Below are 12,536 nucleotides of genomic sequence, written 5' to 3' on the forward strand. Positions count from 1 at the left end.
TTATGATAAAATTCATGAAGACATGTTATATTAATTATTAAATATATTCGGTCACACTTTATTTTAGGGTCCAATTCTCACTATTAACTAACCATTAACTATGACTTTTGCCTCAATTAACTCCTTATGTGCTGCTTATTAATAGTTTATAAGGTAGTTGTTAAGTTTAGGGTATTGGGTAGGATTATGGATGTCATGCATTATATGTACTTTATAAGCACTAATAAACAGCCAGTATGTTAATAATAGACATGCTAATAAGCAACTAGTTATTAGTGTGAATTGGACCCTATACTAAAGTGTTACCATATTCTTATAAGTCTATCTTACAAAAGTAGATTTACCTTGTTTTATAAATAATTGGATATTTTTACTGAAAATGACATTAAATGACATTGTATTTTCAGAGAATGTATCATCAATCAACCCACTGGAAAATAGTATAAAGCACTGCACTCACTATTTCCTTTTTTATTTTATGCCCCAAAAAGTTAAACTTAAAGCTTTACAATAAAATCTGCCAATGAGGTAAAAACAAATAATAAATATGTTATACTGTATGTATGTATATATATATATATATATATATATATATATATATATATATATATATATATATATGTATATATATATAATTTAAATACAAGACAAAAATATTGATTAAGAAAATGCTTTAAAAAGAACTTTTACCTACGCAAAGAATGTCTATCAACTCTAATCTAAGAACAAATTACACTCTGAAGTGCTCTTGAATCTTGCACCAAACCTTTAATTTCAAGATAAAACAATGCAATTACTACAGCAATCAACCTTTCGATTAAAACAATTACCTTCCTGACAGACCAAACTTGAAACAACCAACCATCAAGGTGAGTCCCGTTATAACATTTACAAACATATGCCTCACTTATCACTCATTCAAACACATGAGATCTGAAAAGCCTGTTAGATCTATAGACTCTCTTCTCACTGAGTGCACATCTGAGCTGAAGAACAGGACAGGACTGATCTAGAGGGAATAAAAGTGACGACTCCAGCTGGGCCGTCTCGCTGTGATGTCAGTAACCATGCCAGTTATCGATGAGATCTATGCAAATGGAGTCACACATGCAGCGCCTGCGAACACAAATCGCATTGTGTGGTTCCAAGCTGCAAGACTGCTTCTGTGTAAAAGAGTGTGTTTTGGGTGTGTGTCAGTATGCAGTCAAATCAGTTTTAAATTAATGATTAATACAACGTTTACACTGGGGCCACTGCTTGGAATAATGATGCCAGTTGATACAGAGCAACACACTGGAGAAGCTGAGTAAATGATAGCTGAGAAATAGTTTCATGGTGGTCTCATCCTCTGAGATTTACTTCCACATACTGTACGATCTAACCTGCATGATCCTGACCAGGAGATATTAGTGAAAATCATATACTGCTCTGTCTCTTACGCGCTTTCTTTTTACTCTCTGTTTGTTTAACAGAGCTTTATTTGCTTGGATCTCTGTGTTCATGGACAGTTACACAGGAAAGAAAAAATACATATACACTCTTCTTATTAATGTGCCTTAACTGTTTCTCTTAGACAGTAATAATATTAGATAAAGAGCAGGGCAGGTCACACAAAGTTTCATTAGACTCTCAACTGTTACTGATATTATTAACTAATATTATTCAAAATTCTTTATAGAATTTGTTAATTAAAATAACATACATATTAAATAAAATAAAAAAAAGATATGTTGCCGACTAAAGTTGAAGAACTAAAATTGAAATAAAAAAGCCTAAATATTAATATAAATAAAAAATATATATACAAATAAATAACACTAAAACAATGTCTCAAACTGTGCTGAGATTTGCCAAGTCTGTGATTAAATGAAACATTTCTCATCATATTCTTTCAAGACCAAAAATGCAATCCATGTTAATGTTATATGTACTTTAACTTTATATCAACAATTGTCATATTTGTGTGTTATGTTATTTCTCCATCAGAAACAGCTGAGATACTTCAGCGACACATCATTGAGAACTCCATTAAGTATCCTGAGCTATGATTAAAAAATATCTGCGTCTTAAATTTTGCTTTGGGGCATATGAAGAGGAAGACAAGCTTGAAACGAGAACATCCTCAAATGAGCCACACAAAAAAGGTCCTTTACTATATACTGACCCAATTACACCACACTCTGGGACAACAATAAATGTATAAAGTGTACATACAATGACCTACATAGCCATAAACCTCATAAAAATAAAAAACAGGCCAACCAGAGCGCACAGGCCAGTAACAACAGCCAGATCTGAACATCAGGTCACACCAGAAGATGGGAAAAAGAAAAGTTCACCCACCGCTCCTTGTCCCTCTCTTTCTCCCTCTGCCGTCTGGTCTTGTGCAGTAGTCCGATCAGAATGACAGCAGCCCGAATGCCAGCTTTTTTGGAGTTTACTTTGGCTTCAGAATCCGACATACTGTCTGGCCCGCACTCTGAAACAGACTTTGGACCAGGACCGTCCTGTGCTATTCTGGAACGACCAAGCTCTCTGCCACCGGCTGAGGGACTGAGAATATATCTCCGTCTACCTCTCTCCTTCACATGCTCTCTCTCTCTCTCTCTCTCTCTCTCTCTCTCTCTTTCCTCCTCTCATTCGCTCCTACACCAGTTCTCATTGCCTGCCCCTGTCTGGATGTGATAGGCAGAATAGAATGCAGGCCACGCCTCCTTTTCCCCAGCCCCTCCCTCCCAATGCCTCTCTCACTTTCCACTAATTTTCCATTTGCTCTGTTCATGGACTTCTCAGCTTTCTGTTGCCAGACCTTTCCACACTCATTCAATCTAAAAAAAAGTCTGTCTGCTCCAGCCCACTTCAAGCAACTCCAGTCAGGCTTAATTGCATCTTGCATCTTTCTGAATCAAAATGCACCTTTTGTTCGGTGTAGAAATAAACTATCACCTTTTGGTCAGCATCCTTGACCCCTTTTCTGATTTTCTTTTGCATTTCTTAGTATCACAAAATGCGTTCAAACCATTTAGTCGTATAACAATAAGGTGGTCAATATTAGTGACCTTCCTCCTGTACCAAAGTAAGAATTTCCTTTATGATTCAGTATATTTGCGTCTCCGTGTTTGTATGTGCCATGCACTGCCTTAAGGTACATATTGCGGTTCAGCATCTTGCATGACCTGTTTCTTCATTTCTCTCTCCTTTCTCTGTTTGTCTTTCATCTTCTCTTTCAATTTGCCTTTACCCACTGCAGGAAGTTACTCCCTCTTCTGCTGTCCATTTTCATGCACACCTCGCTCACAGATGGATTAACGCACGGGCCTGCTGAGCATTTGCCCCAAGGAGGTCTCTAATACCTGGAGAAGGCTATCCGTTAGCATTTCCATCTCAGTGGCAGTTGCTCATCTGGTGCAGGAACCCCCAGAAGTACTGGTTTGAAATCAGCAATATTTTTTGCTCATGGCATCCCATTAAATAAATATAAAAAAGCTTGGGGTCACTAAGATTTTTACATTTAAAGATATTAATACTTTTATGCAGCAAATATACATTGATTTGATTAAAATGTACAATAAAGACATTTATAATATTACAAAAGATATATGTTTCAAATCAATGCTGTATTTTTGAACTTTATGTTCACCAAATAATCCAGTAAAAAAGCATCATGGTTTTACGCAGAAATATTAAATAGCATGACTGTTTTCAACAGTGATAATAAGGAGTGTTTCTAGATCACCAAAAATATTTCAAAAGAAGAAATTAAAATGTAATTGTAAAATTGTAACTAACTTGTAATAAAACAGTATTTCATAATACTCTTTTTACTGTATTTTTATGAAAATATTACTGACCGCAGCTTCTGAGTTTACACTATATAAATAAAAAATATCGAAGTTGGAAGAAAATACAACTTAAATCTTTATACTTCAAAATTTCACATTAACTCAATGTACTTATTGAAAAGAGTGAGATTTCTGAATGAAAATTGCATTTATGCCAAAAAAAAAAAAAAAAAAACTGTGGACAACAACGTCATGAAATGTTGCTTGTCTCACTGCTTGTCCAAAGCTTATAGTCAGATGTGCTCTTTGTGTTTAATAATGGCCATAACCCATCCAGTTTTCTTTTTGTTCTGACTGCAAAAAGATTATCAACCCATGTCTGCAAAAACAGATGGTTCTCTGACAACCAAAATGACAGCTAAAATGGAAACATTGGCCGGCTGGTTCTCTCTTAATCAATAAGGATTTAGGCTTTGGGATTTAGGATTCAGGTTTGAAAATGCAAGCCTTTTTTGGTTGACTTTTTTAATATAAAAAAGAGAAGTGCATTCTAGGGTTTTTTATTTTGCTAGGCAACCACTGAAACAATTAATCAAGGATTATAGAGCGACTGATCTAAAATCTTTGGTTTACTGGAAAACTGTCATATTAGCAGCAACTTAAAAAAAATACAGCTCCGGGTAGCCCGTTACAGCCACAACAAGTTTCTCCTCCATTGCAGTCTCTGGACGTTCCAAGCAACCGTTATCTTCCATCACCACAACGGAAGGTCCGCCTCTTCAATCATTCCATTGGACAATGGGAAAATATCAGCTTTTCTGCTCAGAGTTGATTTTTTTCACCTTCAGGTGCCTCTTTTAGTCACCTCACTGGCTGTGCCTCACGTTTTCGCTCTGAGCGTATGAAGTTGCAATCCAACCAAACCAAACCAAAGATTTAAGAGCACTCGCACTATAATCCTTAATTAGACTGACAGTACAACTGATTCGGCGGTTGCCTACAACATAAAAAACCCTGAGGCACATTGCTCTTTTCTAAATAAGACAAGTCAACCAAACAGGCAGTGTGGTGTGCCTCATGTTTTCAAACCTGAAAAACACATTCTGTATGATCAGGGCTTTAAAACGCATTCCTGGTCTTCAGTGTGAGGCTGTTCAAATAAAAAGTGTAACCTTTCATCTTTAAATTGCTCCGCCTCTAAAAAAACTTGCAACTTTAATCAAAGCCTCTTATTTTCCAACCTAGGCCTTGCAACTTTCATGGTTCAATCAGTTCCAGACAAATACAATCAAATACAAGTCTTTTTTTCTCTCTTGCTGAATGTACTGTTTACTTCGTAAATACATCATGTTAAAAATTGCAGGTTTCTTTTTTGATAGAAATTAGTAATATGGATAATTTATTACATTTATTCAGCAAGGATGCATTAAGTTGATCTAAAGCGATTGTAACAAAAGTTTGTTCTCAAAGGGGAAAAAAAATCATTTTAAAATAAATTAAAAAAAATTAAAATTATAATAAAATATTAAAATCGAATAGAATAGAAAACAGTCATATTAAATTTTATTAATATTTTAGAATACATATTTATTTATTTACTTTTTTTTTTTTAAATTTAGCCTGGGTGAGACTTCTTAAAAAAAAAACATTATAAACTGACCACAAACTTTTAATCTATAGTGTACATCAAATTTCTGCAGTCAACTGGACTGTTAAAATTAGACACGAATGTGAGTTTGTAAGGTGAGATAGAAGTATCTGACATTGGTGAATGTGAGAAATGGTTCCCTCATTAGTGCAAAAATAAAGAATGAGACAAAACAAGCAAACAGCTGCAACTAATAGCCAATGTACCCCTTCCCCAGATTCAGACTCGGGCTCTGCCATGGTAACATCGCCTCAGATTCCCCAAATCTGCCATCAGGATCCTCATCCCCACGGCAACCCTGAGCTTCCTCTGGGAAGGGGCTGGTTGACAAGCAAGCCAGGTCATGTGATCAGTGAAAGAGACTTGTATCTGTGGAGAGGTACTGTGAAATGAATACGTGAGGTGTCTGGTAGTAAAAAGGTGAACTGTATTCTCTCGACTGAGCTGTTAAAAGAGTTGGAGGGATGGAGAGAGAGATTCAGAATGGACACAAAGTGATCAGTCTTTCCACAAAGATCCATGAAGCAGCGGGCTAAACCTCCCAGAGAGCCGCAAACAGAGATGCATGAGCAAACACATCCCCCTCTCCCACTCCCTCATCTCCTTCCACACACAAATATGACTCCCACTGCCCCTCAGCGCATCACACACACTGTACAGTATACAGTAAATACCCTATAGGAAATCACACATTCTTCCCTTCCAAACATCTGTACATCTACAAACACACATCTCTCACACCTTTCACTGCACTTCACATGATAAACAAGTGGTCTTCTTCATTCAGGTGCAAAAACACACTTTGGCCGTCACGAGGGGACACGGGTCCAGGAAAAAACGTCTCCAGTGACGAAAGAATGGCAGCAAGTAACATCACATAACTTGCAGAGCATCTGTCATCTGAAATCTCTAAACCTCTGAGGGTTATTGCATGAGAACAAAAAAGACACAAAATCAAACCCTGAAATGCAGTCACTGTTTCACTGTAACTTAATGCTGATTAACCTGAGGTGAGGTAACTCAAAAGTCAAGATCTGACCCCTCATGTTAGCTACATATATTACATAAGTTGTTTTCAAAATGATTGTATTGAAAATGTTACATTTAATATTAAACCATTTTCTTCAAATCTGACAAAAGGTCTAATCTGACGTAAACAAGACCATGTTGCATACACAGTATAAGACAATAATACATAAATATAAATAATATTAGCTAATAACATTCTAGCATAAATTGTATTAGTCAGAAAAATCATAGTATACATAATATTAACCAATAACATCCTAACATACATAATAATATTGCAACATAAATAACATTAGCCAACAATTTCCAAGCCTTACTAATATAAGCTAATATCCTAGAATAAATAACATTTGCCAATAACTTCCAAGCATAAATATTAGACAATAATATCTTAGCCTAAATAAAATTCACAAATATCTAAATCTAAATAATATTAGCGAATAGCATCTTAGCATAAAATAACATTAACCGATAAAATTCGGCAATAATAATGCGCCAATCATTTCTTAGCATTAATAATAGCCAGTAATATCCAAATATAAATAGTTTTGACCAAAATGCCACAAATAGGCAATAATATGAGCATCAATAATATTAGCCAATGAAATCCCAAAATAACATAAATAGTAATAGGCAATAATAGGCAATAATTTACTACCACGTGTTGTTAGCAACATGAGTTAACCAATCAGGTTTCAAAGGACCGCCCCACATTATTTTACACTTAACATAATCAGAAACATGTGGCTTTGCAGAAATACTGTACATGTGTTCAAAACCTGTTGTTTTAAGGAGACATTGAAGGTGACTAACACTGAACCAGACTATTTGAACACAAAGATTTAAGGTTGCCATCAATCCAGTTTCTCTCTCAAACTCACGCGCTCTAAATTGATCAAAACAGGTGTACAGATAGCTCTATTAGCCAGCCTAGATAGAAGTGTGTTAACCCTGTATGAAGAATGAGACAAGAAAAGACAAGGTGACTGAGAGAGCAGCTGAGTATAAATCCAAGCCAAACACGGCAGACAGAAATAGCCGAGGACTGCACAGGAGAAACATGTGGCCCTGGAGCCAGGCCCAGCCAAGCCAGAGCTCCTTAATGAGCACAGCGCTATCAGTATCAGTGTGCGTTTACACACTTTCACACCAACACACAGGCTCTCATACACAAAGATAGGCTCATTGACAGCTCTGAAACACATACACACACTGTGGCAGCCACTTACACAAACACCTACTCGTGGACAACAGCATCTTACTGATATAATTAGCTTGATGGGAACAAAAACACTGATGTGTGACACAGATGCACAGTTGGAGCCTACCAATTAAAAAAAGTGCTGAAACTACATGGTTCATTCAAAGGTCACAGGTAAGGGTGACCCCTGGATAGTTACTGAGAAGTTAACTCTAAATTGGTTTGGAAAGAATCAAAAAGCTCTGCAAGTAGGCAATATTTATACTTTGGAAGGCACAATCATGGGAAAATAATGTTGTATTCTGGTGTCAGTCCTGAACGTAAGTAAGCCAGCTGCTCATTATTGCAAAATAAACCCAGATATTTATAACTGGACAAAATCCAAATTATTTTGTGGATATGTCAAACAAAATAAAATATAAATATTAGATCATTTTACTTTTAATAAAAATTAGAAATGCTGTCTTCGAAATTAACAAACCCAGGTTCATATGAAATACATGCCTCTTTCAAAATTTATTCAAACTGATACTACATTTCAAGACACTATCAAAGAGGGATTGCGGTTTTACCCAAAACACTTGAATATTGTCACACTCGGGTATAGAGGAAGATGATGAAAAAGAATTCCACAAACAAAAGGTTCTTTATTAAAACAAACTCAGAAAATCCAAATGTGAGAGGACAACGTATCCGTGTGTCTACAGAAACAATACCAGACACCAACTGAATGAAAAGGCAGAACTTAATTTATTAAGTAAAAATTAATTTGTTAAATCAACCTTGTCATTCTAGCTGGCTTTTACAAGTTTTTGAGCCTTTATATTAATATTCATGTTTCATGGGACTCGTTTTCAAGCGATCCATATCGCATGTAGAATGCTGTACCAGGTGAGCTACAGAGCAACTTTACTACATTAGAAAAGCCTTATATGTGGATTTGCAAAGTTTAGAAATCGTGTGCCATGGAACAAATGTTTTGATGTAGTACTGTGCAAAGTACTGTGTGATAATATTTAATTGATTATGAATCGATAATCTGGCCCATAATCATACTTTGGGTACAGAAGGAATTAAGGTTGTTGCAATTTTACTGCTTCTAATGAACCGGAATCAGAAAGAGCTTTATTGCCAGGTAAGTTTTCACATAGAAATTTGTTTTGGTGACACAGGCCTCCAAAGCATAAAGAGAATGACAGTGACAATACACAGATTAAAACATTTCAAGTGACAACTGCCATGAATTCTATATAAAGGTAAGTTTTTGGACTTTTGGCAAAAACTTAAGTACATGAATGTTTTTCCAATTAACTGAAATAAGTACTGTATTGTACCAAAAATATTTGAATGTTGCAACTGACCACTCAAAATCAAGAATTCCAGAGACTTACCAATTACAATCTGATAGAAAGACAGTAGCACGTTTCTTTAATATCGTTTCAGCGCAAATGTGTTTACAAGGTGAGATATCTCATTCCATGATGATGACAACTCTCTAGCAAAATGTGCTTCCAAGGCCAGGCACTCAATTTACATTTGACATTCTTCAAACATCATTTAGGATCAAGCCGTCAACACTTAAATCTTCTCGGATGATGTCCTAATGAATGAATGTTTGCGCGTTACCACATACATATTTTAATAATAATCTACAGGCTACAGAGTACTCATGATCACATACATACAAATGTTTCACTGTGCATGTTTGTGTCTAAAAAATGTAAATACTAATTTTAAAGGTAAAGGTCAATTCAATGTCTATACAACTGTTATTATGTTTAACAATATACAGATGTGTCTGAATAAGTAAGACAGCAAGGTCAAGACATGTGCTTACATTTACTGTAACAAGAAAAAATAAACAGAGGTCGTGAACATCCATTTCTAAGTTAGCTTGAGTACTGAAACTAGTTTGTAATGTCTATAATACACTATCATTTTTGTCGGGTTGCCCTAGAGTATCATTATGGCACTGCACTGATGTTTCTGTTATTACTTTGAAGGTCCATGAAAGCAATAGGGTAATTTTCCTCTGTTCTAAGAGCAGGGGATCCAAAGTTAATATCCAAAATGAAGGTCTTCTTCATTCTCTATGGCTTTGCCTCAGTAATAATCAAGTCACATGCGCTCTGTAATTGTATTTGTTACATCACTTGACTGTTTGCACTGTCGCTTTGGTCCAAAAGCATCTGCAAAATGAGAAAATGCAAATGTTATGGAAATTAAAGCTCGATTTGAGCACGACCTTTGCAAACGGCATTGATATTGCCGGCAGCCATATCACCCTGGAGCCCAAGACCGGTTGCCCACTGAAGCTAAGCAGGGCTGAGCCTGGTCAGTACCTGGATGGGAGACCTCCTGAGAAAACTAGGTTGCTGCTGGAAGAGGTGCTAGTGAGGCCAGCAGGGGGTGCTCACCCTGTGGTCTGTGTGGGTCCTAGCGCCCCAGTGTAGTGATGGGGACACTATACTGTCAACAAGCACCGTCCTTCGGATGAGACGTTAAACCGAGGTCCTGACTCTCTGTGGTCATTAAAAATCCCAGGATGTCTTTCGTAAAGAGTAGAGGTGTGACCTCGGCATCCTGGCTAAATTCGCCCATTGGCCTCTGACCATCATGGCCTCCTAACAATCCCCATATCCGCTGATTGGCTTCATCACTCTGTCTCATCTCCATCAGTAAGCTGGTGTGTGGTGGGCGTTCTGGCGCACTATGGCTGCCGTCACATCATCCAGGTGGATGCTGCACACTGGTGGTGGATGAGGAGATACCCCTTGACTATGTAAGCGCTTTGAGTGTCTAGCAGTGGTGGACAGTAACGGAGTAGCTTTACTTCGTTACTGTACTTAAGTAAATTTTTCAAGTATCTGTACTTTACTGGAGTAGTTTTATTTCGAGTAACTTTTACTTTTACTTCACTACATTCCAAAGCATAAAATCGTACTTTTTACTTCACTACATTTCATAAAACATATCGTTACTCCCTATATATCACGTGCTCCGACACGCAGAAGCGGTGTCTGATTCATCATGAACGAACTGAGTCTTTTCAAAATATACTTTTAAATAGGATCGCGAATCGCACCAAACGATTCGTTTATGAATTAGAATGATCCGATTGCAGCTGTTCTGAAGTCTACCACTCACTGATTCAAATGAACCGTTTAGTGCGAGTCAGTAAGAACCGGGAGATCTTGTGAGCGCGCATGCGTCTGATGTTGCTAAAAGTAAGTTATTAATGTCGAAATTTAGGATTAATTGTAACTGAAAATCATATTTAGGTCAAAATTGTCACTACAGGGAACTAAATCCGCTGTAAAGAGTGATCTGTTTAAGCCCACTGAAATGCTCGAGTGCAGACGATGCAGACACATCAATCAGCGTCTCTGTGTTTTAGGTAAAAAAAAAAAAAAAAACACACACACATTAAACTAACGCAGATTACATAAAATAACTCGTGCATGTTCAAATTTCCCGCTGCCATAATATTAACAGTTTCATTAAAATGCTACCATGTCCTATGTGACGTCTGTTTTTATATTGTTTGTCAACAGTAACGTTATACATATGTATATTGTTTGGATTAACTAGACAAGTAGACTGACATGAATGTTTATTCATAACCGTACTGAAAATAAGTAAATATTGTTAGCTGATGCTAACTGTCTACCTAACAAGCTTGCTGGTGCTAACTTGAGGTAATTTTTTTATAAATAATGTCCAAATATTTTTATTCAACCACCTATATTTTAAATTGAAATGTATATATAGATTACATCTAGGGACAAAAGAAAGGATGTGATGTTTAGATCATGGTAACTACAGTAATTATCAAAGAGGGGAAGAGATGCACCCCGTTTGGCCAGGGGTGTTTTTACACCACAGACAAGATTTGAGAAGGAAAAAATCATTATGAAAATATAATTATATTTTCCTTAAAATGTTCTTCCTAACTTCAGGCCTTAATATCATGTCATATATTACTGTGATGTTCTGTAAAACAACAAACTTTAAAATACTTTGTTCTTACTGGTGAAAATCAGATGGTCATCTCTGTTTTCTCTCAGGTACATCACAGTGTAAGCTTCACAGTGAATATTACTCTCGTCAGTGTAGTCCATATCAACAACAAAAATATATCTTGACTCCATATAGTGGTTATTTTGGAAAAAATCCCTGGGCTCGTATTCATGAAGAATCTTAATGCAAAAAGTAGCTCCTAGTGACAAAATTCTAAGAAAATTCTTAGAAATGTGGGCGTTTACTCTTAAAATTAAAGAAAAAATCCTAGTAAAGAAAAAAGTAATTCAGAAAGCATCTTAACCCTTAAAAGAGGTCTTAAGGTCAAACTTGTTAGGAGCACAGACGAGGACTTTTAAGAGGCTTAAGAGTTTCTTTAGCAGAAGAGAAGAAGAAGAAATGTGTTGCAGACAATGGATGACAGTGAGTTAATAAGACGGTATAGATTATATAATAATTTATAATTTAATATATAAATTAAAGTAATCACTACATTACGATATTAAAATGCAACAATAAAATGCAACAATGCAATAGTGATGATTTTGGTCTGTCACAACCTTCTGTAAGCAGAGTGATCACACAAACAATTACAGCACTTTCAGAACATCTTATTGTGTGGCAGTTCATTTAGTTTCCACTGGACATTCCCACCTTGCAGGCTCAAAAAACTGCATTTATGAATATAGCAGGCTCATAGGTGCGCACAAGCAGGGGGAATGAACCTTTAATAGTTTGTGCTATATGCTCCCATGTCTGCTTCTTGTCCCTTGCTGTGACACCCGGCCCGAATTATCCTTTAAGAAAGGCCTTGTGTTCATCCACTAACTGGGCTAACGGTAAACACTGTTCCTCT

General features: G+C 36.4%; 1 protein-coding gene across 10 annotated transcripts in view; it reads right to left on the reverse strand.

The window, feature by feature from the left end:
- LOC128029133 (rap1 GTPase-activating protein 2) overlaps positions 1–12,536 on the reverse strand; it is a 61,877-nt gene that overhangs the window by 31,518 nt on the left and 17,823 nt on the right. The window contains exon 1 of one of the 10 annotated variants that reach the window (XM_052616692.1): positions 2,344–2,600. The exons of 7 other annotated variants lie outside the window; for them this stretch is intronic. In XM_052616692.1, the coding sequence (XP_052472652.1) occupies positions 2,344–2,462 (119 nt within the window). In that variant the 5' untranslated portion in view covers positions 2,463–2,600. Of the gene's footprint in view, positions 1–2,343; positions 2,605–12,536 lie in introns of those variants that run through there. 2 more of the 10 variants (XM_052616694.1, XM_052616703.1) reach the window with 2 other exon arrangements.

Source organism: Carassius gibelio, chromosome A15 (assembly GCF_023724105.1).
Source record: "Carassius gibelio isolate Cgi1373 ecotype wild population from Czech Republic chromosome A15, carGib1.2-hapl.c, whole genome shotgun sequence".
Taxonomy (NCBI): Eukaryota; Metazoa; Chordata; class Actinopteri; order Cypriniformes; family Cyprinidae; genus Carassius; species Carassius gibelio.